Below are 26,913 nucleotides of genomic sequence, written 5' to 3'. Positions count from 1 at the left end.
GGGCTGGAGGAGAGCAGTGCATGACGTGGCAGGGAGCCCACGCTGAGGAAACACCAGACCAGGGTAACTAAGCTTATTCTCATAGGAAGTAGAGAGAAGGGAAATCAATCACTGGAGCAAAACAGGCAGGGACAGTCATTTCTGCATACACAGTTTCAGAAAACACATTAAAAATTTATTTTAAATATATTATAAAAGGAAGTCCATTCAACTTTAAAAACACTAGGCATTCTATCAATGGTTCCCAATTTATGAAAGCTACTACATTAAAGTGCTACAAGTCCTTTACCACCCCCAGATATTAGGCTGTTGGTCCTAATATGCACAGAAATAAATATACACTGATTCAAGAGGCACCATCCAGTTTTACAGATAAAATGCATGCAGTACAAGGAATAGACAAACTTAGACCTTATCGCTGAGATCCTGGAGAATGCATTTTGAAACCAATTCCCTTCTCCACCCTAGAGGCTGAAGCTATTTGTTATTGTTACTGTAAAGGCTAAAGTTTTAGCCTATTGGCTTGATCAGTTTTTATCTTGTTTTGTGGTTGAAGTTCACATTTGCTTGCTCACTAATTGGGATTAGGACTTTTTTCCTAGAGTTGAACTAGTAGATTTAAGACCACATAGATCCAGTGGCTTTATATAAAACTCCCAAATCCCTCACATCTGCTGGAATCATTGAAGCCTTTTGGGTCATACAGAAGCATCAAGAAAGCTCAAATGCAGCGAATAAAGGAGCATATTCAGCTAGCAGAGGCAGAGTCAAAAAACAGACATGGGATTTTTATTAGGATTTCCATAATCTATCATTGCCTAGTTTCATATGCAGATGTCCAAGTTAAAGCGTGACACTACAAAGGAGCAATCGGAGCAGGAGGTGAGTTTATTTTAGTTACACCTTAAATTTAGAATGTGAATAAATCAATCTGACTGGTTAATGAGGAATATGAGATGAATTGACAACTGTGTGTTGAATGCTGATGGAAACTTCAGATCTCAGCTTTCCCAATCTCCACCCATTGCATCTCTCCCCTCCACTCGAACCAGGTGAGGACTTGCATCTTGTTTTAAAATATGGACTCGACACTCATTAGGTCAGCAAATAAAGCACTTAAAGCTAAATCTTACACAGGTTGGGAAATTGCAGCACACAGACTTTCCTTGCTTAAGATCAAGTAATAGGTCACTGGTAGACGGGGAGCAGGACCCAGTGCTCCTGACTCCCAGTCCAGCCCGCCTTTTGCTATGCATCCAATGAATGCTATGCAATCCAATGAATTGCTATGCAATCCAAGAAGGCCAATGGCATCCTGGCCTGTATCAGAAATAGTGTGGCCAGCAGGAGTAGGGAAGTGATCGTGCCCCTGTACTCGGCACTGGTGAGGCCGCACCTCGAATACTGTGTTCAGTTTTGGGCCCCTCACTACAAGAAGGACATTGAGGTGCTGGAGCGTGTCCAGAGAAGGGCAACGAGGCTGGTGAGGGGTCTGGAGAACAAGTCTTATGAGGAGCGGCTGAGGGAACTGGGACTGTTCAGCCTGGAGAAAAGGAGGCTGAGGGGAGACCTCATCGCTCTCTACAACTCCCTGAAAGGAGGTTGTAGCGAGGTGGGGGTCGGTCTTTTCTCCGAAGTAACAAGCGATAGGACGAGAGGAAATGGCCTCAAGTTGCGCCAGGGGAGGTTTAGATTGGATATCAGGAAAAATTTCTTTACTGAAAGAGTGGTGAAACATTGGAACAGGCTGCCCAGGGAAGTGGTGGAGTCCCCATCCCTGGAGGTTTTTAAAAGACGTGTAGATGAGGCGCTTAGGGACATGGCTTAGTGGGCATGGTGGTGTTGGGTTGACGGTTGGACTCGATGATCTTAGAGGTCTTTTCCAACCTCAATGATTCTATGATTCTATGATTCTATGATCCTGTGAAAGACCTTTTAATCCTACCCCCGCAGACTCTGACATTAACCTAAAGCTACTCATCATTTTGGCAACAGTTTGCTAACTATTTAAGAATCTTTTCATGCTAAATGATTGTTAAAATGGAAGCCTAGATTGCCGCTTGTCAGATAAGGACCGACTTAGGCACCACCAGGCTCCTTGCAAGTGGTTAGAAATACAGTAGGTGAGTAGGAACATGATCCGCAGCAGCCAGCAGTGGATGTGGGATGCAAGGTATGCTTGAAAGCCTTGTGCTAGCAGAGCCAGACTGTTTCAGACATAATGTTACCAGGGCTCTTTCGATTGAAAGCGTGACAGGCTGACTGCTAGAGGCTGTCTGTTCTCTCCAGTCAGAACCATTCAAGGGTCTTTCCATATCTTGAAAGACAATTTAAAAGAAATGCTTCTCCCTTTTTACCCAGCAGTTACCTGATTGCCCAGTATGACTTTGAGGAGATCTCTCTCCTCTCCCCTCGGTGATGTGAGCCAGCATAGCTACTGTAATGATCCTGCAGTAGCTACGAGAGCACTGTGTTCTCGCAGTGCCGGTTGCTGGTGGTGCCTGTTTGACTTTCAGTACATTGATGTCTCAATGCGGCAATGTCTCAATGTCTCCCAGTGCGGCAGGGAGGAGGAAAGTTTGCCGACTGTGACTCTCCAGTAAAGGAAAGCAAAGCCCTGTACATAGACTACTGTAAAACAAACCAGGAAGAAAGTTAAGCTGAGAAATTGCTTTCTTGCTACTTCTGTATCAGAGATTTGAACAGACCTTTTAAAAGTTTCCCAGTGATGGAAGGCATCGACTTTCTGAAAGACACAGATTTTATATCCCTTTGGGACTATTTGTCCCAAATAGATCCCAAAATGCAGGATCTTGCATGCCGGTGAAATGCATGAGCCTTCACCATGAGGTGAAACATCCAACAGCTAACCAAGACATCCTCTGGTCTAGCTGTAGTTGTTACAGTGCACCAAGAGGAAGCTGCCATCCTTTCCAAGTCTTCCTATTAGGAATGACACCCCCCCCCCGAGTCATTAATGATACCGATTTAACAGAGGAAACCCAGGAGCTTCTGAATTACTGTCGTTCACACAAATTTTGCACTTAAAGTCAGACATTTTAAAAAAACCACACACAAACACTGCAAGCTTTCTCTTACATCATTACCTCCCAACCCCTTCCCCTCTTCTCTCTTGTCCAGCAAGGCACTAGGAAATGGTTCAAGTTTAAGCATTTGCTGTACAGTTACATTTAAAAAGGCACATCTTTATTTTAATGATGCTGTATTCCCCTTTCAGAAAGGCCCACACATTCTTCTGTTATGGTGTGGAAAAGAAAGTTAATTTCCCAGGCATGAAAAAAGACATCTTGCACACATAAGAGCCCCAAACCTATTACTCTGTTTGTAGGCCTTAGAGATTAGCACCAGTATAAATCAACAAGAGCTTCAAGAGCAAATCAAAGTATTATTATGCGACGTAACACACATCCAGGGATCTCCCTGTTGTCTGGGATTCTGATACTTAAAAGCAGCAGAATTTATGCAGCCTTGGAGAGAAGGGTTGTTTGAATATTTTTTGGGAAAAAATATGAAAACATTTATTTTGCATTAGATAATCACTGGTATTTAATCTCCAGTCTTGACTTGCATGCAGATGTGAAGATTTGCTTATGTATTCATGCTTTAGCAATTCTGCTTACAAATAACCAAAAGTAATTGGAATAATTAACCAGATTGCCCAGCAAAGGCTCAGTTAAAGGTACAGATTATGAAATACAGCTTCTATTTCTCAATCAGTGGATGGTTGGCTATATTAAGTCATTAGTCAGCAAAACCTCTAGGGTATTGAAAAGTATAATTGATGTAAATAAATTAATAGCTCAAAGCCCAGCAGCGAGCCAGTCAGAAGTGTACGGACTTTGTGGGGCACTTATCACACTCAGATCCCAAACCTTCAGAAAACACATCAGATCAACCGCACTGAGAAGGACCCAGTAGGACCACTCACACTAAAGCTCCAGTTTCCATGTACTGGTGGTTGGTTGTCAAACAGGAATTGCCTCAACAATTACCTAATCTTTTTGTGCATACTGCTAAGAGCTGTCCTTTCTCTCCGAATTAAGATCGTTAAGTGGTAAAAGACCTGTTTGTTACTGCAGTTCTCTCTGAAGCAAGCGTCCAGCAAGCCAAGCAGTGAGGACTCTCTTTACAAGGTGAGCCCAAGTACAAAGCAAGCCATGCATTTTAGAAACAGAAGCTAATCCTCTCATTAGAAAACGAAGACACACAAAGTTGCAAGCTGCAAGCAGAATGACCCACAGTCCATTTATATAATTTGCTGATTGTGTCCCAATTATAAAAAACTAGCACTGTTCATGGACAAACAGCTTCTTGTTCCACAGGTATTAAAACATTCATAAAGACATCTAGTCAGGCCATCTAGTGATCCACAGTCAGCACTACTAGACTAATGAGAGCATTAATAACTTAAGGAAAGCAACAGTCAGACACAAAGCACTGGAAAGTGGCTCTGTCTCCCACAGAAATGAAAAGGGATCCTAATGACAGACATATTGTAGTTACTGAGAACATAAGATGTCAACTCTGTTTGACACTGGTCTCACTTCCACAGCAATGCTGCTGCAAAACTGTCACAAGGAAAGCTTAGAGCTTTTTTTCTTTCTTCACTCCCAAAATGTTAGACGCCAACACATTTGGCAAGCCCGGTCCCAGCTGCAACGCAGTGCCCGTGTTTCCCTTGCTTCGTGACGGCATGGGCCAGGTAAGTTGGCAGAGCAGGTCAGACATGGCCTCAGCTGCGAGGATGAGAGAGGTGGAGATGATTTTGAGCCTCGTAGTCGATACATCAGACTTGAGAGGCAGCTAGTTGTGTCCTGGTCTGCTCCCAGTTGACAGACACAGCACTACATGGCCTCAAAGACATCTGAAACATGGGCAACGATCCTACAATTGGCAACATCAGAAAGGGCTTCTTACTTTTGGAGCTCTGCAGAGGGAACCAGCCTGCTTGTTTCTTGACACTAGGCAAAAATCTCCTTGTCTTCACAGGAGAGAAAGATACCCCAGAGCAGAGCTTCCCTGCCCCTCCAAGGGGGGGAAGTCCATTAATCATGCTTATCAAGAGTCCCAGAGGGGTACCCCGCTCCTACCCTGAGTGTTCCAGCCTTTCACTCTCAGAGCTGGCTGCACACTACCTCCTCAGCTGGACAAACTGCGGAGCTGGGCAATTACCAGAAAAGGGCTAGTTATATTGATTTACGCAGCATCTTTGCAAAAGGTTAACTGCACCGTCATTCACAGCTTTTACTAGAAAATGCCACTGCTGCCTTCAGCATAAGACTAAGCGGGCTGAACTATTAACTCTGTTTTTGCAACAACTTAATTTCAAACCAGTGTGGGTTTTTTTAAACACTTGCTTAAGACAGACTTGAAACCAACGGTCCTCCATTCATCCTTTAGTGTCAGTACTTTTTTCCAGCTCCTGGAATGAGACAATTCTGGTTCAGTGTCTGGTAGATCCTGCAGCCAAACCAGAAGGGTAATAGCTTGCACTGCTAACTGACTACACAAGGGACAGGGTACTAGTGAAATTGGGCCATCAATCCCACATCGCTGCTTAAGCAAACAGATTTCCAGTCACAGTACACTGTACAGTGCTGCGTATGTTGGGAAAGGAGGAGAGATCAATAGCACATTCCCACAAGGCTAGAACACTACTGACCACAGAACTCATGACTGCAGCAAACTACAGACTGAAGAACAAATGGATAAAGACCAATGGCTAACCTCAGCCCTGACTTAATTATCCTGAATTAATCTGCTCACACCAACTGTGAATTAAGTTAACCTTCAAACCTGTAAAGGAAAAATGGAAGTTGCGTTCATGTAGCAGATTTAACTCTGAGAAACCCTAGACGTGTCCATGCTAAAAAGATTCTGAATAAAAGGCAAATTTGGAACCTGATATCCAAAGGCTCTTAGCAAAAATCTTCACCTGTAAGAACTGTGCTTACTTAAAAACCCTCTGCTAATCTTTCACCTTGAAGATTCAACAGAGTGACAAACTGACTGCAAAGCGAATGGACCAGAAACCCAGATTGCTCATCGCTAATAACTACAGCGATATTCCCAACACTTGGCTGCACTTCCACTAGAGCTCATTCCTTTATCAGACCTACGATTTCGAAAGTAATAATGCTCAACCTGTTTGAAATACATTTTGGTTTAGGGCAAAAAAAATATTCATTTCATTTTACCTTTTGATGGCCCTTTTTTTTTTTCTGATGGCTATGACGTTGGAGGATTAAATCTTGTGTTCAAGATTTTACTTAGATGGACTTTGGAAGATAAAGCACCTATGTGGGAACACTTCAGTGGGTAGTATAGCAGCTACAAAAAGTCCTGGAGGGTCCCAGATAACAAGATCATTTAACACCAGACCCAGGTGGCAAATAAAACAAAACAAAAAAAAGGCAAAAAAAAAAAAAGCAGTTTAAATCACATTCAGACTCCTCTAAAAACAGAGTTTCTGTTCAGTCTCAGCACAGAAGTGGCTCTGGCAAAGCCTTTAAAATTCCACCATCCCCAGAAGAGAAGGATGCAGCATCTTTGCAATAAAGACTGGCCTGCTATTTAACCTTCTCCTGAGATTCTCCCTTTTACCTTCATTAACTGTTTAAAAAAAAGTATTCTTAAAAAAATTTTTTGTAATCCTCCCCAGTAAAAACTATAATTGTAAAATATATATATATATATATTCTCAGTCTTTTAAAGATCAAGATTTCTGTTAAATTTTTCCAAGACGGTTGAGTTTGTATGTTCAAATATCCACTGCTGTGTTGGAGATGAAGGATTGCAGCTATTCATAAAGATCTTTCGGTCACTCTCACTGCAGTCCATACAGCTGCTGCTTACTGGATGGTAGAGGGTCTTGTCCTGGAGAAGAGAAATTTGATGTGAGGTTGCTAAGCAGAGAAGCAAAGCTGTTTTAAAGCCAACAGAAAGAAGTCTTAAAACCCAAGGCAAGCTATTTTGTCACTTGGATGTATCTGAAGAAGTTGTTCCGCACTTAACTGCTTGGTAAGTGTCAGGGTCCACTCCCACCCTTTGCAACAGTATCCAGCCCAATCCTCCCAACTGCACTAGGAAGCTCAAAAGCTAGGTCTGGTTCCCCAGCCTGCAGGCTGACATCCTGCTGCAGTCACTCTGAGGCACTGTGCGTGCAGATTGCAAGGACTAGGACAGGGCATTGAGTCACGAATTTACTCACCTGTTGGCCACAAAAGCATTGCTTAGTAGGAGGGTGAATAAATCCTTATCTACTTTTGGCATGACCTTCTACTATTCAGAACAAACCAATAAACACAGCACAGCTCTCTGCAAACAGGTTTTGCAAGGGTGTTGCGTCACCTCACTGCCAGCTGCGGACAGGACTACAAGGAGAACGTGTACGTCTGCTTAGCAAGCCCTGGAGAAGAAGTCCTCACCATTTCTAACCAGTGAAAGAGCGGAGTCACCTCTTTCTAATCAAGGTTAATTAATGGCACAATGACAACATTGCCCAAAGATTCTCTTATCACAGATACATGAACTGAGGAATAAAACATGAGTGGTGACATTTTAAGGAAACTTAAGTGCCTACAGGCAATTTGACACCTTAAATGAGCAAATGCACACGCGTGCGCACACACTCACTTTTCGGTATCTCCAGAGCTGGTTCCCCTTCATTCCATGACAGTCATAGAGGGTCACAGGGCTGCTGTGGGAAATGGCATCAAAACAAAACTTCTTGGTATGCTGAGGATCCCCAGGACGGATGTCTTCTCTCCAGCTGAATGTGAATACCTGCCAGGACAAACAGGACCCTCAGGATGGCTGGTACTGGGCACGGTGCTTTCACCAGCAGAATGATGTTCCCTTCTTTGCCCACAGGGTGGGGATGGCTTCAGGGAAAGGACAGTATCTTGTAGAGAAAAACTTCCACCTCTGGGGACAGGGACTGCTGACTAGGGGAGTCTGTAACAGCTACCCCGTGGACTGCCACACAGCATGCTAAATGAGACTGTGCTGCTGCAAACAGCCATGCTAGTTAGCTTGGGTACTAATAGCAGCCTTGAATGTCTCTGCAATGCAGACATACATCATGGATTAAGTGAGCAGCTGACCAATTACAGCACTTCACTGCTAGCAAAAAAGGCAGAGCGCTACAGGAGCTCTGAGTTAAGGCTGGCAGTAAATACCCGAGTCTGCACAGGCAGCCTGCAGTCACCTTGAGAAAAGTCTGTCCCACGCCTTCTGGGACAAGAAACCGGGAGGCCCACAGCTCCCCACCCAACTCCACAGGAGTGTCAGAAGGGCAATCACTAGGGCAATGCTTCCTGGTGCTCTCTTCTACTGATCCTGCAATGATCTCTCAGCGCTTTTGGGTGAAATGAAAGGAGGGATACTACAGAAAAGAAGAGAAAGGGTTTTAGCTCTAGTAACTAGGCACAACCTATCAATGCCTGGCAATGCTATGGCCCTGATTAAAGTTGCTGGATGCCAGCACGTGTGGCCTGGAAATCCCTGAGCCACAGGGATCGGACCACAGGAGAACAGTTGGTGGAAGTACCACCACATGCATGCTCTGTTCCTTGCACTGCCCCTGTGGCATTTGCTTTTGGCCACGGCTTGAGACAGTAGCGTGGTCAAGCTGCATCTTCAGTCTGATGATCATGGTTTGGCTTATGACATGTTTTAAGCATCGTAGGACTGAATCCCACAAAAGATAAACTTGCTGTCAAGCTTTTGCTTTCTGCTTTGACAAGGGCAGCACCTCTGGCAAGGGTGCAAGTGTCCTCTGTGACCAGCACTAGCCAACGTGGTTCTGCAGGGCTACTAGCCAGCACACCTCTCTCTCAGTCCCCGAGGGGAAGGGCTGTTCTGGGGGCTCCTTTTGGAGCCAGGTAGAGGAATGGTCCTCTTTAGAGAGATTTCAAGGGGCAGTAAGAAAGTCCAGTAATGAGCAGGGTGCTACTATTTGAAGCAGCACGGCCAAAAACTTTTGCACAAAGAAGCTACTTTGTTTCTGTCTGTCTCCTAAACCTCTCTTGGGAGAGAAATTACCACTATCATTTAGGCTCAATGCTACACAGATGTTCAAAACACATTCTCCTCCTAAACATAAGCCAACACTAATTGTTCAAGATCCTCCTGACACAACAGAAGCTTATTTTTGGACTGTGCCCGAGTAAATTGGTTTTGTTTCTAGTTTTCATGCATCAAAATTGATATGCAACAACCCTCTGTCTCCTGAAGCCATTCCCCTGAAGAGTTATGCATGGCTCTGTAATGGAGGCATTGTTTTCTTGATCTTTTCTCAGCTCAGCTGCTACAGTTTAGACAAACTAATATTTCCTTCCCTTCTGTTACAATAAAGCTGTCATTTCTGGCACCTTATATGTTGAGAGGGTGAATCTATAGCCTGGCCGGTTTCATCTCTCTCCCGCAATGGTTGGGTGTTTATAATGCATTTGCCTCCTGTCAGAGGGATGATAGTAAGCGGTTATTGAATGCTCCTGCAGGTTCATTAATATGCATGATGCTCCTCTATCACTTCTTTCAGTACAACCTTTGAAGTTAATATTCACTTTGTTACATATTGCAGCTGCCTTGTTACTGGTTTCTTTTATTATTTTGGCATATTGTTTGCTTGTGCTATCTTTTGTTCACTCTGAGAACTTCAAAGCGGAGGTAAAAGCTCTGCACAAACCAGGCTCCAAACCCTGCCACAAGCACAAGCCACATCCTGCTACAAGCCCATCAAGTACAATTAGCACATGAGCCTTGGGGTGCACAGCATCCTCTGTTCACCTGACAGAATTCTGCAACCGCCTTCCTTCTCAAACATTTGTTCTTATAACTTCTCCCTCCCCACATTTATTTAGGGGCCGATGATTTATCAGAGGGACTGTTACCTGCACGTTGTTCCATGCTGCGTCTCCTCTGTCCTTCACACAGTTTTCCAGCCTCAGTGGGGATCCCAGGGCCCCATGCTTAGTATCCACACACAGTCCAGTTCCTACATTGCGTACCTGAAATAGTAAATTAGTCACTGAATCTCCTATTCTTACTAAGTGACACGAAAGAAGGCTTAAATTGCCTCAAATAGTGGCAGTATTTGTATGAAGACAGTTTTAAGATTCCTCATTTAACTACGTATCTGAGCTGGCAGATAACAGCTAGAAGAAAGCACAGGAACTCAAAATAGGACCCATCGTCAGCTGTACAATAACCTCCAGGACACAGCAAAACCCATTAGCTACAGAACTGCAGAGCCCACTATGTTGTTATGCGTAACAATCCACGACTTCACTCCTGGTGTGATTCTTTTCCCAGAACACAGCTGACTCAAAACCAGGGGTGGTTTTCCTGGCTTTCAGATGGGAAAGCTAAGGAGCAGAGTAGCTCAACACAGTTCTGTAGCTCTTTGGAAATACAAGATTCCTACTATTGCTCAGCTGCCGCCTCTCCTTAGTCCTCCCTGTTGGCATGTTCTGCCTTCTACTAAATACGCAAGATGCAGAAGAAGCCAAGTCTCTACTCTCTTTGTAGCTGCGCACTAATAGAAACAGCTGCCTAACTGCCTTCTTTGATCAGGCCAATATAATGGTAGAGGAGTTCTGGTCTTTGAGACATATCAAGTAGGACCTTTAAACACTCGCTTGCCACCTTACCCACAGCAAAGCGGTACTGGAGCACATGGGTAAGGCAACTTTAAAAAACCAAACCGCAGCCTGTTTGCCCACTGCAGATTTGAGAGCACAAACTTGCCTCTCCCCAAGCAGCTGCTGGAGGCTCCACTGGTGGGTAAAACTTTGGCAAGTCCCACGCGACCTCGTTCATGAACCATTTGAAGCTTTTGCAGTTGAGGTTGTTGCGAAGTTCCTTCTGAGCTGCGACGTCCCCTGCAGAAAGATGCCGGTACTCTGGTCTACGCTGGTATATGTACTCTGCATACTCGTCCATCCACACCTCAGCCACCCGCTTCAAGTTCTGTGTGGGTGACAGCCACGTGTGAAAATGAGAGAAAGACACCTGAGAACACTCTGCACAAACTACTGACATTAGCATTCAGAACAGCTCTCGTGTTTTTGCTCAGAAAGGATTTTCATTCACATTCACTCTTTCTCTCCAGCTTCAGGATGAAGATTATTTTTATTATTCTCTAGTTCCAAGGGACTTTTAGAAATATATTTTCAGCTGAGGTCAAAACAGAATCCTGGCACTTGGCCATTATATCTAGTTCCTTGTGGCTAAGAAAAACGACATTAATCAAAAGTTGGGTTTTCTTCCTTTTTTCTGTAAAGAAGCTAGTCAGAAAATGATGCTGGTAAATACCACTGGACATTCAAAGGTCCCTGACAAAAAGCTGCTTTCTTAAATCCTTCTTATTGCATCTTTTATATCCACCTAGGAATGGGATTTGCAGTACCCCCTTCTGGAAAGCTTCAGTTCACAATATTCTTTCCTACCACTATTTTTCCGTTTTCTTGGGTAAAAAGCTGTTTAAGAGAAACTCTGAAATACCACAGGAATATGGAACTTTCAGGTGATGATCCTTCAGAATAGAAGCAATGGGTTTACTTGCTGGCAGCAGTATATTTCACATATCGCTGTAAAGCTTAATCCACTGTGTAATTCCGAGACGGCAATCAACACCACCCTCTTGAAATACTCGCCCTACTGCTTGTCACAACACACTCAAGAGACTGTTGGACCTTGGACTGTTCTCTGGCAACATCAGGTACATTCTTGGTGCCGCACAGTAACGTGCCATGTGCGGTCATGACTTCAGTGACCCAGCAGCACTGCCCACCTTGCAGGAACGTGGTCAGTCCAGCAGTGGTCATTTACTACCAAAAAAATTAGGACGTTAAGAATGAGCAGTGTGCTGACCCTGCCCCAAATGCAGCCCATACACAACAAGCGCAGGTGTTCATCTCAAGGTGACTGTACGATCTTAGATGCCAAGAAACAGCCTTTCCTACACCTGTCCGCCATCTCCTTCCAGTACTGTAGGAGTATGCAAGAGCCAAATACTGAATTAAAAGAAATATAGCTCCTTCCTGAAGGGATGGCACAGAGAGGAGAGCACTCTATCGCTCTGACAGGTCATTGCTGGGCTAAGTAATAAATCCAAATCTGTAACTAGGGCAATGCTATTAAACTGGGAAACATTTTAATATTGTGCAAGCCATGAGACTGCAGAACAGCAGGGTACCTTTTTATGTTTTTTAGTTTTGCAGCCTTCTTGCACCTATGATTTTTTTCTCCCACCAGAGGGCAATACAATCCCTTCTCAGTTTGGAAATTAACTGCAGAAAGCTAGTGCATGATAGGCAAAAGCTCTTTCCTCCTTGGGCTACACTAGATTAAGAAATAAGATGGCACAGAATGTTCCATCGTGGAAAATTACAGCTTGCCCATTCAGTGGTCTGTGATGCTTGAAGTTGAGAGGTCTTTCAATCACCAAAACACAATCACCATGCTGAAGCCTGCTGCTCTTGGAGAGTGCAGCTATAAAATGACTGAAGTATTATACAAATTATCTTGTTTTTACTGGTGATTCCATAGCCAGTGCCTGATCGCAAAGTCCCTTCCCAACACCTAGCAATGGCTGATGCCTGGAGCATGGCAGCTGTCTGCACATGAGCCTGCAGCTCCCCTAGGCTCTCTTCCCTTTGCGCAACACATCCACCACTGCAAAACTGCTCAATTTGACCACTGTATGACTACAATTTATGGACTACAAAGCCTACATTTGCCTCCCATTGTGGGGTGAGAGGGAACAACAGCATGGTCACATTGCAGTCAGGCATCTGTTGTGGGGAATGCTATTACCACTTACTCTTGCCAGGCTGACTCCAGTTGGAACCTTGTATGGAACATATTTTCTGTAGATATGTCCAACTCTAGAGCAAGGGATGTCCTCCATGCGACCCCCACACATCCATACCTGTGGAACAGGAGAGATACAGATTCACTCTTGGTTATATGGAGAAAAATGAAGTAGTAAAAAAAGAAAGACTTTCAAATCATGAAAAAGCTTAACCCAGATTTTTTACTTTAAAGTACACTCTCTCCCAAATGCCCTCCCCACTTTGCCTTAGTCTCAAATCCTATAACTACCTGCTTAAAGCCATGCAGCAAGCCTTGATTTAGCAGAAGTGCTATCAAGTCCAATGGCTAAACAGTTCAATTTTGCATTCTTTAAAGAAAAGAACAGAAAAAAAATCCAAGCACCCAGAGAACAGCACACTTTAAATTGCTATATGTTATTACAGCAATAGTAACCACAATAGTTAAACTGGACTGCCATATAAGACATAGGTATAGGTTGTGTAATGTTGCTGTAAAAGGGAGGCCATCTCTGTAGTACAGGTCATGTGTTACACAAAACACTCCAAGGAATTCATGAGCCTGTTCAAGTGCCAGAAAACAGAATAAACTGCTACTTTTTCCCGTGGTTATCACTGCTCTCGTATGGTTTCATTGCTGATATGCACTCATTACTTTTGCAGCTTTACAATTAAGTAGAAATCCCTGGCTGGTGAAAACATAATTAGCTTTAAAAAAGCCCTCAGAAAGTCACTGGAACACACTGTTAGTTGAAGATGACTACCTTGATGCTTGGTTAATGTCTAGATTAGACCCAGAAGTTTGTTCCCCCATCTGGGAAGATTTCACTTTATGCCAACCCTCTGCAACAACTTTCTTTTATTCCTTATTTATAGCATGGATGTAATAATTTTGTCCAAGCAAAACCAAAGGAGATGTGTTCTGAACCAGCCAACCTACTTCATTAGGTTTAAGAAATATATTCTTACGTACTTGCCAGAGATATCTAATCAATACTTAAAGAAAAAATATCCTCCAGTATGCAAAACAAATGACTTTCTGAATTCCTGAAGCATGACACTGTCTTGCCCTTCATTTTGTCCCCAGATCTTATGTTAATGCCCCGAAGGCAGCAGTATTTAAGAAGGTCTGCTGGTCCTGCAGGCTGATGCAGTGTTCTTGATCTCTCCATTCACTGTGGCTAATTTGAGCCACCGCAGTTCACTGTACAATGAGCTTAGTCAACAGCTTCACACATAGCAGGCAATTCCATTAATATTCTACAGTGACAATATTAAATACTTAGCTTGGAAGAGAAATATTTGGCCAAGGCTGCTGCATAATTATTAGCTCTGACACTAAAGTCCTCTGGAGTTTCAGCTCTGTCTACTGGCCCTAATAATTACAGTCATTTGCTGACTGCGTATAACTTAATGGAGGTTGGTTGCTCTCAGTTAGAGGAATATTTTTCACAGGCAACTTCTAAAGTTCAAGGTACTTAATTACATGTCATTATGGTGAGAGAGACAAGAAGAAAGTTGACAAACACTCCTTCTACAGAATTTCATTCCTTTTGTCCCTGCTGTGTCTTGAGAGGCTGGTACAGAAGAGATGAAGATGAAAAAAGAAACTAGCGCTCAGCTTCTGTGAAGTTTCTAGTGGAATTAGAAATGCTTCTTATTTTATAGCTGCTGTGCTTTTTGCTGCAGAGGGCCACAGTGTGATTTCTCTGCTAGGAAATTAACAGGTAGACTGAAAAAACAAGAATTTGGGGATGTTTTGTGTTTCTATGACAGAAATGGTTTGTGCAAGACTCTTTCAATTACCAGTCTTTATCTCCAACAGATCTGGGAACTATAAAAAACTGCAGGAACAGCTGAAGAACCCTAGAGCTCAGTTGCACAGACAGACACACTCCTCAACAACCCGTATTCTTACCCTGTGCACTGCACCCTACGTCACGAAAGCCCTATCGGTTCACAAGCAGCTGCATTTTAGTGTAACACAAGCCTGAACGAAAACACCAGCTTGTTATTCTTGCTGCCTGCCCACAGGATGCCTTACCTGCCCTTGATCTCTAAGGCCTGCCCTTGATCTCTAAGGAAAGGCTTTCATTCAGGCCACCATGAATACGCATCTCCTCTGAAAACACGACTTCCCTAAGTTAAGTGAGAAACAGACCCCTGCAGTCAATATGCAGCTAGAGAGGAGAGCGCTGTCCTTGCACTGCAGAACTTGTGAAGCAATAATACAGACAGCACTTATCTACCGAGTGGTACGTTGGAGGGGCAGGGGGTATGGGAAGCTAGACAGAACTGGTGATATGTTGGGCCAAGAGCTCCAAGCTTGTACAAGACTCCAGGCATAGAAGACGACGTTACATAAACACATGTAATGACATGATAAAAAAGGCTTCTTAACCGAGTTACTGAACAAGTAAAATCTAAGATCAGTTTTACGTGCTCTTTTCCTAACTGTGCTTTAAAGTATTTACTCCCAAATGATGCTGCAATTACCAGTTCTGTGTGGAGGCAACAGAAAGCTTCCTAATTCCTGCTACCAGAGCTCAGTGACCCTTTCAAGGTACTTTGCCAACTCAGTGCCTTTTTAACATTGTCTCACGCTGCAAGTGACAGTGTGGCACTTGCAGTACAAATCTAATTTTAAAAGCAGGCTTTCCATTCATTCATTGCTGCTTTGATTTATTTTATTAGTGAGCTGCTTTGTGCAGTGACAGAACTCATTACAACCTCCATAAAGACAATTACCAGTCTTTATCTATAAAACTGGAAGAAGGGGGAGAGGGAAAGAGCACGACATGCATTGGTAAAACACAGCCAACAAAAGCATTAGAAAGCTAGAGGTAAAGGTCAGGGGAATCACATCCAAGGGTCTGTCAAGGAATAACTGCAAGTGAAGCAAACCCAAAATAGCTGCATGCTAGCTGAGAGAATGCTTCAACTCAGTTAGCGATATTTGGTTGTTTTTAAACAAGGGTACAGTTCACAGGCATGACACACCGGAACTTACACTGCTAAAAATACAGCACTGTCAAACAGCTGAAACAGCACTGTTTGTGGGGCAACACCTTGTGCCTTCACAGTGACACTGACTGTCACTTACTGTGTTCGCCTTAGGCTAGGGGAGCCAGTTTCCTCTTGTTCTTGTTTTACAGAAGGGTGAGATGGTGCCTCATCTCCCTGGCTGACACGACAGTAAACATCAGAGCCTGAACTTGATGCACTTAATTTCAGTCAGCCATTTACTAGAACGCCGTATGAACAAGAATTAAAGCTGGTCAGGCAGGCAGCGCTTTACACAATGATCTAATCAGATCTCATTAGGAGAGAATAGGAAATTTCTCTTCCTCCTCAGGCAGAATTTTACCAATCTACATTTTGAGCTAGCAATCTAGCAGCTGACAGATCTGCTGGAATTAAGAGAAAACCTGGCTATGCTGAGGTCAACGGGCATACTGCAACAGATTTTTCTAAGGCCACAATCCCACCTTAATAATAAAACCATATACAAGAGAAGTCAAATAACACCACCAGTGATATTACTTCCATCTTCTCAGTGGCCTGGAGAGCTGTAACTCCATATTCATAAAGCAACTCAAGAGCCTTTGACTCAGCTAGCGTGCTATGAAAACACAAGATAATATGCCACCTATTCTCTACATGAGAACGTTACGCAGATCCAATTCCCTTTCTGCTGTTTCAGAAAACAATGTCACGTAAGACGGCTGAACCTCTCCTCTCAAACACAATACAATACCGCAGTTGGTGTGCGAACACAAATTATCTGGGTATACAAGGTTTATGGTTTCCAAAGACTGCACCATGATGAGTCAATGCTTCCCAAGAGAGGAAAAAATCACAAAGGAAAGATTCAAGCCTTGAAAAGAAAGCTGTTTCTGCAAGCCACAACAGAAATAAAGACCATGGGATGGACCAATGAAGAGAAGCTGGCAGGTTGTCTGAGCACACACTGAAAGGTGGGAATAAAAAAAACACAGTGGATAAGTCAAGGGGGATCTCTGCATAACAAGGTAGGTGAGAGGATGAAAGCAAGGGCAACCAGTAATTCAGGAAAATCATAATCCTCTGTATTGTAAGCATCAGCTGCTGTTGCAGCTGGGACTTACTGCTCTATAAAAGATTAAGGTAGCTCAAAAGGCACAGGGATCTATGTGTTTGCACAGCGCCTTCTCTCATACAACATACACCAGCATGGCCCCTCCTTACCGTCTGGAGCATTTTAGAGTAACGATAGCACTTTCCAATAATCACGTTTCAGAGTGTAGGGGGGTCTATTTTCCTGCTGCTGCTTGGTGGGAGGCTACTCTGGAACCTGAAACCAAGCACATAGGGGAATAAGGCCAAAAATTCAAGTCAACGGTCTGAAACTGATCTCTGCATCACCAGATAGGAAGGGAGAAAGAAGCCACCCTGTACTGCAGCTGAGAGCCTTAGAATTAAGCAACATGTGCTGGCTTAAAAAAAAAAAAAAACACAAAAAAAGTAGCAGAATGCCTGGCCTGTTTCAGTGTGGGCAAACGTGAGCTGCTGGAAAGTGGTGTGAATATGTGCCTGGAATAAGCAGTGGAGGCTCACAATCAGCACTAGCTTCAGCAATACAACTAGAAATGCTGTCAGAACTGACCCCTTGGCAGCTGCACCTTAACTATGCACCTGCCAGGAGGCCAGTGGCAAAATGTGAATCAGAAATGTGCTGCTGACACGGGGCAAAGGAGATGCATGCATTAGATATGCAAACAGAAGCTATGGAGCACTTGGATTTGCTGGAAAACATGCAACATGTTTTATGCTATAGAAACCAAGAGAAGCAATCCCTGTCGATGCTTTGGGAAAAGGATCTAGAAAAATGCAATGATCTATGATCACCAGAATAAGTGCAGTGGATGTTTCCTAGTGCTGAAGCAAGGAGTGAAGAACGTGAGTACTGCCCATCTCTTTTGCCTCCCCCTTAATTGTTCTTTTCAGGGCAACTGTCGATATGGCTTGCTTGCACCAAGCCCTTTGAATTTTATGAAGACTTTACAATCTCTAAATTACAAGATAAACATTTCTAAAACTGAAATGATCTATCACCTAGTGAGGGACGATTCCAGATTCTCATTCTTTGCTCTTGAAGTTCAATGTACGATTAAAGGATTGAGAACCACACCACTCAATATCTGAGGTACAAAGTACATCTATATTTATGCCTATACAAGTCAGAGACAACACTTTTTCCTCTTCTGTTTCCCCATACCCCAAAAAATCAAAGACTATATATTTATGGAAGAGAGGCGTGAAGCAGTTTAGTGAAGATTACGTAAGCCAAACAGAATAGAAGCCACAAAAATACTGAAAAAGAGGCAACATGATCGCAAATAAAACTGAGCGTAGATAAGTGCTTTACAAAGTAGCATTTGTAGAAAGGAACAGTTTAAATGCTTCATATATACTGCTCCGAATTAAATACATTAATCTCAAAGAAAATGAAGTGGTTATGTAGGCAGCAGAATGTAGGTATTTATTGAGTATGCAGGAGCATTCAGAAAATCAGAGCTATTAAGTTGTGTTTAGAAGAGGAAGGACACATTGCCACTTTGGGTAAAGTATTCAATTTTGTTCACATCACTGCAGAAAGATACCAAAGACCAGAAAAAGTGTAAGAGAGGAGAAGTATGGAAGTGACTCCCAAAAAGCAAAAAAAAAAAAAACCACCTCAATGAAGTCCACTGAACAGAGAAACTATGGCTGTAGAGTTGGGGGCAGCAGAAAGGAAAGGTAACAAGTGCCACACAAATAGCTGGGCATGCTTGTTTACCCTTTCTCCAGAATACAAGAATGTTCTCCAAGGTCAGCATCTGGTAATCCACTGAGATGGAGGAGAATGGTTCTTACACCACGCAGACCTGCAGAGCAGTTTGCCTGGAGCATTCTGCAAGCAGGGTTCATGAAAAAGTGAGGCTCATTTGAACAGGTGTAATGCCTGCAACTAAAATTCAAGACTGCAATCTTCCTATTGCATCTGATGATGACCTGAAATAGGAAGACCCCTGACCTGTAGAAGTACTGGGTTATAGGCACTGAGCTATTCTGGATATACACAGGTCAAAAGAAAAAAGAAGCGTGTGTTTTCTGCTTGAATATGGAATGGATAGATCGACTCCTTCATTTCTAATCTAGAAATTTCTTTTTTAAGGGATTGAGAAGACCCAGAAAACTACAAACCAGCAGTTAGGGTTAGAACATTTATTTCTAATTTAAATTTTTTTGTCCCTCCAGCATGCTATGTTTTCTAGTGATGTTTGGTGTACACATTTCATACAAGGAGCAAGGCTTCTATTAATAGAGTTTGATTCATCCTCTGGCTCAATGTTTTCTGAGGTGCTAAACACTGATGGTTTCTCTGTTGGCTTGCCTTCAGCCTGAAAGTTTCTTCTCAGAAGGAAGCAGAGCCAGCTGATGACAGAAATACATACGATCTCAAAACAGAAAGGCAAGAGGCTCCTAAATAAACTTGTTTATTTCCAGTCTCTCAGCAACAGAGCCCTGGATTTTAAAATAAAGGCAAAAAACTGTAAAGCACAGTCCATACATGGCCAAAAAAGAATATGCTTAAGGAGAAGAAAAAAAAAAAAAATCCACTCCTGGTGAGGGACGAGAAGGCCAGATTTGATGCAGTGGATCAAAGACCAGCAGTACAAAAGAGTACCTGCACCCACAACTCCCAGGCACAGGAATGGATTCTTTGTTAAAGCCGGGCTGTAAATTTGGCACACTTAGAATCTGAATTCCCACTAGATAATAAATAATGTGAAAACAGGTACCCCACGTCTAAACCCAGAGCTTTAAATTATTTGACAGTGCCCCTTTAACTACAAAATCTCAGTCTGCTTCTAAAGGTAAAAACGTAGCTCTAAGCTCTCCAGGAAATGTCATAGCTTCATAAATTCTATGAACAAACCTTCTATTCTTGCAATTCCAGCAGAATTATTAAATCTATCAGCCACAGATGAATGTATCAATTTATCTTAATTTCTGAAAATACACTGAGCCTTTTTCAGTTAAAACTTCATTTTTCTATTGCACAATGAAAGAAAAAAGGGTGTCTTTGCAGAGATTAATTAAAGCAAATTTATCCCTCCATAAATTACCATCTCTGGACTGAAATAAAACACAGCGTGTTTCAGAGAGGATAAGCAAACAGACAAATGAAGAAGTCTTATTTCCTGCAGATCAAGCAGTGTGGCTGTCTGCTGTGGCTTTAGAGACAAAGGGTTTGCCCAGCCACTGTCATCACTCTTGGAAACCAGCATTTTCAAAAAGGAAAAGAGGCTGAATACTGCCACTGCCCCTCCTGCAGAGAAGGACACTGTTACACAATTTCACTACCTGCAACACAAAGAATAAATGGCTCTAACCATTAATGTAATGACATCTCCAAAGAGGGTGTCCCCCGCCCCTCCCTTCCCACTACCGTTACAGAGGACGAGGGACCTCCAATATGACTTTATTACTTAGGGTTTTTTGTGAGCAAACAATGGAAGAAAATACATTGTCTTGAAAACAATGTCTTTTCTTGCATTATTTGCTGTACAGTAGTACACAGTGTGTATGTATGGTAATATGGCTTGCTGAATATAGTTTGATATGCCTTTGAATTGCACAGCAGCATCAAGAATTAGGAATCTGTTTTGTGAGAGATCAGCCGTGACTTGTTTGTCGGGGAGACCGATGAGGAATTTTAGCTGCCAAAGCTAAATTGTGTGCTGCGTTAGCCTCGTGCTGAGGCCAACTAGCTTAGTTCAGTGGCATTCAGACAGCTATAAGATTATATATTCAGCCTCTGAAAGAGAAACCACACGGTGGCCCAAACAGAGTTTAACGTAGAAATCTTTATTTGCTCCAGGCTATGGAAAGGATTCCCACCACTGAAGAGAAGAATAGCCACCTGCCTTCAGTGGTCTGGGACATTTCAGTGGGTTTCCTAGAACGGATTTCAGAGTGCCATATTCCAAGATAACACAGGTACCAGCGGTCTTCGTGGGTCACAGTGACTCGTTACTATTAGTATGCATTTCTGGTCAGCTGGCTAACTCTTATTTTAAAGCCCTCAGCTGAACAGCTTGGTCAATCAGTAAGTGACAGAATTGTCCCCAAGCCAGGCAGATAATAATCTGAAGTCATTGCCAGCAACAGCGTTATTATTCCAATTGTTGAGGATTTCTTACAGGGTAATTAATAGTCTCAGTTCCTTGCAGCCAGGAGACAGGTGGATTGACAATAGACACTAAGTTACTCTCATCTCTGGGAACGCAAGCTCAGGACTGAGGTACTCAACTGGGCAAACACTGAGCTGCCTGAATCCTCCTTCCCTCAAGAAGGAGGGTATTTCATCTTCTTGCCAGAGTGAGTACTAAGAAGCCTAACAGTCAGAGCGAGCTCCATGCAAGCTGACTTACCCTTGTTGGGAAGAGCACATACACCTGAAGCTGTGACCACAGAACGGGGGGACACCCCAGCTAATCATGCTCCAAAACTGACCCTCACAAATGACTGATCACATCATCGCTGTTTCTTCTGTGTACTATCTTACTACTCCCAGCTCTTTCACCTTTAGTCACACGCAAAAGCAAGGACAAGATAGATCATTCACATTCTGTGCCTTAGAACAATTCTTACTTTTCAAAACAAAAGTAATTTCCAGAGAACATAGCTCACCTTAAAGGATATTTCATACTGCTCTCCTCCCCATATCTCCAGACCTGCATCATACCCTCCCAGCTCCCAGAACCACTTTCTATCGACTGCAAACAGTCCTCCAGCCATTACAGGAGACCTTAAGGAAAAACCAAACTCCATATTACAAACACATTCAAAGATACAGATCTCTGGCTAAACATTTAAAAAACAAAGCAAGAGCTGACAAATATTCTTTTCACCACCCAGTGTTCTGGCTGCCTTTGCTGCCCTGTCAGAGCACCAAACAGTTGTTTTTGCATTATCTACTAGTTTCCCACTTGCAAATGAGGAGGACCAGACTAGGCTCCCTTCAGAACCGGTCAATGCCTCTCCTCCAAACAGGTAAAAGAGTTCACCATTACGTGACAGGACATAACCTCTCCCAGAGGGACCCATATGCTGCGCACGTGGTGCTCTGTCTCAGCAGTAGGATCAAGTTATTGAGCTTGACCTCAACAAGTGTTTTGTTGGGGTTTTTTGGAATACTGCAGAAGTATAAAGGACAGCAGAACTGTCTCAATGTTGGCAAGCACAGCAACAGCAGAACATAACTTGATCACAGATTTACTTCTGCAATACATTGCAATCATCAAAATTGCTGTAATTATTCTGCTAGGTTTTCTGCTTCCCCACCTGGGAATGACATATAAGCCACCATTGGTTTGTTGTTTTTGGCAGAGCATTAGGGATACTAAGTTATGTTTGAAAGATCTCAGTAATAAATGACCACAATAAATGTTACACATTACAGTTTTAAATGAAATGTTAACTTCTGCGGGAATTAAGGTGGCAAAAATAGCAATGAAAAGGGGAGTGTTCACAGCTACTACACAATGCATTTCTTTTAAACCAACAAAGGAAACAGCTGCCAAAAAGCAAGTAGCTTAACACCAGCTTCTGACTTTTACTACACTGAGGTGTAAACCAACCCTCTAACAGGGTGTTATTTTGTTAGCCAGCTCTTAGCACACTGCATTTCAGTAACTTACTCAAAGGGATCACTGGGATCAAGTTTCTGTAACTCAGGAGGAATAGGGATCCTCTTGTAATACATCTCCCAGTCAAATGCACCTCGCATTGCGTCTCCAGCCTGAGTCTCATATCCAAAGTGGTCATGATCAATAACATCAATCATAGGGCAAACGATAGTCTTGCGGTTTCGTGCAATGCGATCTGAAGATTGGAGAAACATGTTAGAAAACCTGCACCAGTTGGTTCCTTTGACCATGAAATTACAGAAAAGAGCATCAAAAGATGAAGTTGTCCAAGAACGACATAGCTTTGTTCCTGTTCATTCTCTTTTGGGCAGATGCTCCAATTTATACCAAGTTATCTGGTATTTCTGCAATAACTGAGATATTCAAGCTAGAACTATTGAGATAAAAACACCAGGCACTCACGCTACAGTGACCATCACCCAGATGCAGAATGGAAAGACACAGCCACACTACCACAGATACTAAACCGCCAGGCTAAAACCAGACAATCTTGTACTTAGTGAACAGTCCTCATTTTAACAAGCGACTAGGATGTGAACTCTTTCTGCACTGATTCAAAGCCAGGGCAATAACCCATTGTACCACCTAGCTTTAATTGCTATGCCAGAATCTGGCAGGAAGCAATTCAGACTAATGGCATAACTATGCTCAGCAGGCTCAAGAAATGCAAGTGTACCTCCTCCCCTCAACCTTTTCTTCCATCCAAATAATACAAGACAGGATTAATTCCTGCATAAACATCTGGAACTTCTTAAATACTTTATTATTGAGACGGTCTCTTGTTGGAAGTTAACTTTCAGAGCAGAGGCGACAGATGATGTTTCAGCTTCCAATGCACGTCTAACAGAAATCCTTTCTATGCTTTAAAATTAAAGCATACTCTACATGTTCTCATTCAAATGGCATTTGAGCTAATTCTGTCCTCCCTCCCTGGGGCTCACGAAGCTGCAAATGTTTTACACTATCGCCAGATACAAACTGTAGTGAAAGCAATAGTATTACCATCCAACAATCCTGCTGACAAACCTGACTAGTTTTTCTTAAACCTCCACTTGACTATTGTCGCCACAGTTTGACGAAGTCACACCTCAGAGCTTTGACAGGTCACTTGCAATAGGGTTGTAAAGGAGTTTGGTACCAGAGGCATACAGGTACCAGAAACAGAAGGCACTGTCCTTTCAATTAGTCATCCTTGAAAAGAACTGACATTGTAAAACTGATGCCTCCTTAAAGATGAAGCTCTGCCTTGGAAAGGACTGCACATGTTCTACAAATACATACCAGCAGCTGTCATTCACAAGAAGTATTTTCCACAGGCATGCAGACTATGAAGTTAAATATAGTTATATAGGAGAAAAAAAAACCCTAAAAGCTACTTAAAAACTGTATATAAAGATTTTTTCTGTATCATAAAGCCATTCCTCTCCGCAAGCTGCTGAATGACCACGCGACAGTTTACTCTTATAGCAAGCTGTAAATTATTTAGGATTTCATTTAGTGAGGAAACAGAAGAATACGATCTCTGCTCTTTAATTAAGCAAAGCATATGATAGGGTTATTGTACAGTGCAGGACTCTAGAACAGAAAAAAAATATTGTGTTAAAGGCTACAAGTTGCAAACGAATCACCTGAGTCTTGTGGTTGTTTGGGGTTTTTTTGTTCTTTGTTTTTTTTGTTTGTTTGTTTTCCCTTTTCAGACATTTCATCCTCCTTTTGTCCACTTACAGCATGAAGAGAAAGCAGCAGGTGGAAATAAAACAAATTCAACACCAACATCTGTTGCCAGCTCTTTAGCAGCTCAGTCTTCAGCCATGTACAGCACCACACGCTTACCTAACAGAGGTGGCAGCCAGTTCACGTTGGCCTCGCAATGGGAATCCAAGAAGGTGATGACATCCCCTATTGCCGCAGAGGCCCCCAGCATTCGAGTTCTTATCAGCCCTTCTCTCTTTTTGGTTCGGAGGATTCTTACATTCGGGAACTGGGCCATATAATCTTCCAGGCGTTTCTTCAGGTGTTCTGTATGAAAATGAGAAATTTAAACACTGTAACAATTAATTTCTTAAAAATGTGGTTCCTTCTTTACCAGAAGGAGGTGTCTTTGGAAGTATGTCCCGAACAGTTAACAAATGCAATAACAGGAAAAAGGAAGTAAGAATAATTTCTTTTAAATCCAGGGTTTAAACTTAACTGCTTTACCAAGACTTCTGAAGATATTCCAAAACCTTATAAGCAATAAAAAAAAAAAAAAAAAATAGAAGAAGATGGAGGAGTGCAGGATGAGAAAGAAAGCAGCAGAGGAAGAGGAAAAGGAATAAAAAGCCAGCTGGCAGACCTCTGGGAGAACTTTATCAGAGCAGGGATTCTAGGACACTTTGGTGGAAAACCAATGTAGCTCAGAAGAGACACAGGACAATTTACTTTCAGAAGTAAACTGCACTCAGTGCATTTAAGTTGCATTTGGTTTCTTCAAAACACACATGACCATCTTCTCATGCATAAATACAAAACAGCAAGAAGCCTGGTCAGACATCCCTCCAAGCCGGCAAGGCATGTGTAGCCACTGTACATATTTGGATGGCTACGTTAAATGCTTATCAGAGGAGATATTTGCATTTAAATATGGAAATATTTACACTACTGAATATGGACTGGAGCCACATCCGAATCAGCACACACACTCGTAGTCACCACGATTAACAAGAATTCAAACAGGAGAGCTGCAGAAAGAGATTACTGAGTGATCAAAACAATAGACAGCTTGTTTAGATGTGGAAATAAAAAGCTTGGTCTACATAAAGAGCGAGGGGCACACAGCTGTCTTTACATCAAAGAGTAAAGCACCAGTAAAAACCTAAAAATAGGCTAAGAGCTGACACTGGCCTAATCACTAATGGGTTGATCTTTAGGCATCTGAAGTTTTGACTTACGTGACAGCAAACCCCATTCACAGTGTGCCAGGGACTGTTCATTAATGCACCATACTATCCGCTGCCATCAGCGACTGATCAAGGAAACAAAACAAACCTTGCTAGGCAAAAGCTAGTTTGTCAAATCTAAGCAATTAACCAATCTTAAAACCTCACACAACAAAACTGGAATAGAGGCAGTCATTCAAATACGGATAACCTCCCAGATTTATTTGCCTTTACTATAGGGAACAAATCCACTCCATTCTGTACAGCAGAGTCTTCCTTGGCTTCCAAAGCAGGCATGAAAGGCAGGGGCTGAAAAGGCAGACAGTGTGAAAGCACCCCCAAACAGGGCACCAGGGAAGCTGCGTACTGGAATAGCTCTCTAAAAAGAGCAAAGGGGCAAATAAACTTAACTAAGTTATGAGCTCTCCCACATGGTGCTGACCCAGCAATTGTGCTTTAGGGTTTTAGCTACTGGAGGAAAAAAATGGGCAAAATCCCTGACTAACACACGTTCTGCACCTTCTCTTTGAAACAGTCATCATCTGCCTTCCTTCAAAGATCACCCAAATCAACTTCTTTTGCTTTTAAGGTATTCCTAGCAAGCTCTTTACCTTTTGTCAAGCTTGCTTTAACATTCCCCAGGATTTTTTGCTCATAAATGCATTTTAGTGTTTTGCCTGACAAGTCTAATTGTCCCACAATATCTACATAGGTTTCCCTGCTCAATAGAGCCTTTAGTACTTCTTGCTGTCTAGCACGCTTTTCCCTCATCCTTTTCAAGTCTTTTCTGAATAGATCCTCTCAAGCAACCAGAAATTTTGTCCACTCAATTACAGATTTTTCAAATGAGGGCCTTCCATAGAAACTAGATATATTATTAGTGTAGCTGCCTTCCTCCCGAGGCAGCGGGTAGACTTAAAAAGAAAGAAGAAAAAAAAAAAAAAAAAAGAAAAAAAAAGAAAAGCCACCACCACTTTAACATCACAGCTCACCCCTTGCCATTGTTAGTTTATCACAAAAGATTAGTTCAGCAGAAAAGAGAAAAAAAAAATCCTCACTTCAAGCATAAATCAGCTATGCCCAAGACAGGAGGTACACCTTAGTTAATCTACCCAAGACAAGATAAATATGAGAGTGTCTGCCAGTGATCATCATAAGAAAGGAGGTAACCATCACACAGAAGCTCTGGGTCCGATTCCCCTAACAGTAGCCACAGATACTACAACACTTGCAAGATCAGACCCCACAATATTTACGTTGTCTAAACCAGACCTACAAAGCACTGGAAAGTCTTAAAAAAAATCCAAAGCTCCAAAACAATGGAAAATGTATATAGACCTTCTGTGACTCTTTATTTTGACAGAAACAAGAAAATGAGAATCATAGAATCATAGAATC

The 26,913-nt window shown here is 42.6% G+C and overlaps 1 protein-coding gene across 1 annotated transcript in view; it reads right to left on the bottom strand.

The window, feature by feature from the left end:
- Positions 1-1,697: 1,697 nt before the first annotated feature.
- Positions 1,698-26,913, bottom strand: part of GALNT10 (polypeptide N-acetylgalactosaminyltransferase 10) — a 96,931-nt gene continuing 71,715 nt past the window's right edge. The window contains exons 5-12 of the mRNA XM_076349933.1: positions 24,431-24,616; positions 22,589-22,772; positions 21,579-21,696; positions 12,851-12,958; positions 10,774-10,995; positions 9,918-10,034; positions 7,657-7,806; positions 1,698-6,897 (exon numbers count right to left, since the gene is read on the bottom strand). Of these exons, the coding sequence (XP_076206048.1) occupies positions 6,730-6,897; positions 7,657-7,806; positions 9,918-10,034; positions 10,774-10,995; positions 12,851-12,958; positions 21,579-21,696; positions 22,589-22,772; positions 24,431-24,616 (1,253 nt within the window). The 3' untranslated portion in view covers positions 1,698-6,729. The remainder of the gene's footprint in view (positions 6,898-7,656; positions 7,807-9,917; positions 10,035-10,773; positions 10,996-12,850; positions 12,959-21,578; positions 21,697-22,588; positions 22,773-24,430; positions 24,617-26,913) is intronic.

This window comes from Aptenodytes patagonicus, chromosome 12 (assembly GCF_965638725.1).
Source record: "Aptenodytes patagonicus chromosome 12, bAptPat1.pri.cur, whole genome shotgun sequence".
NCBI classification, from domain to species: Eukaryota; Metazoa; Chordata; class Aves; order Sphenisciformes; family Spheniscidae; genus Aptenodytes; species Aptenodytes patagonicus.
Note: the sequence above shows the minus strand (reverse complement) of the source record. Positions and strands in the feature narration are given on the sequence as shown.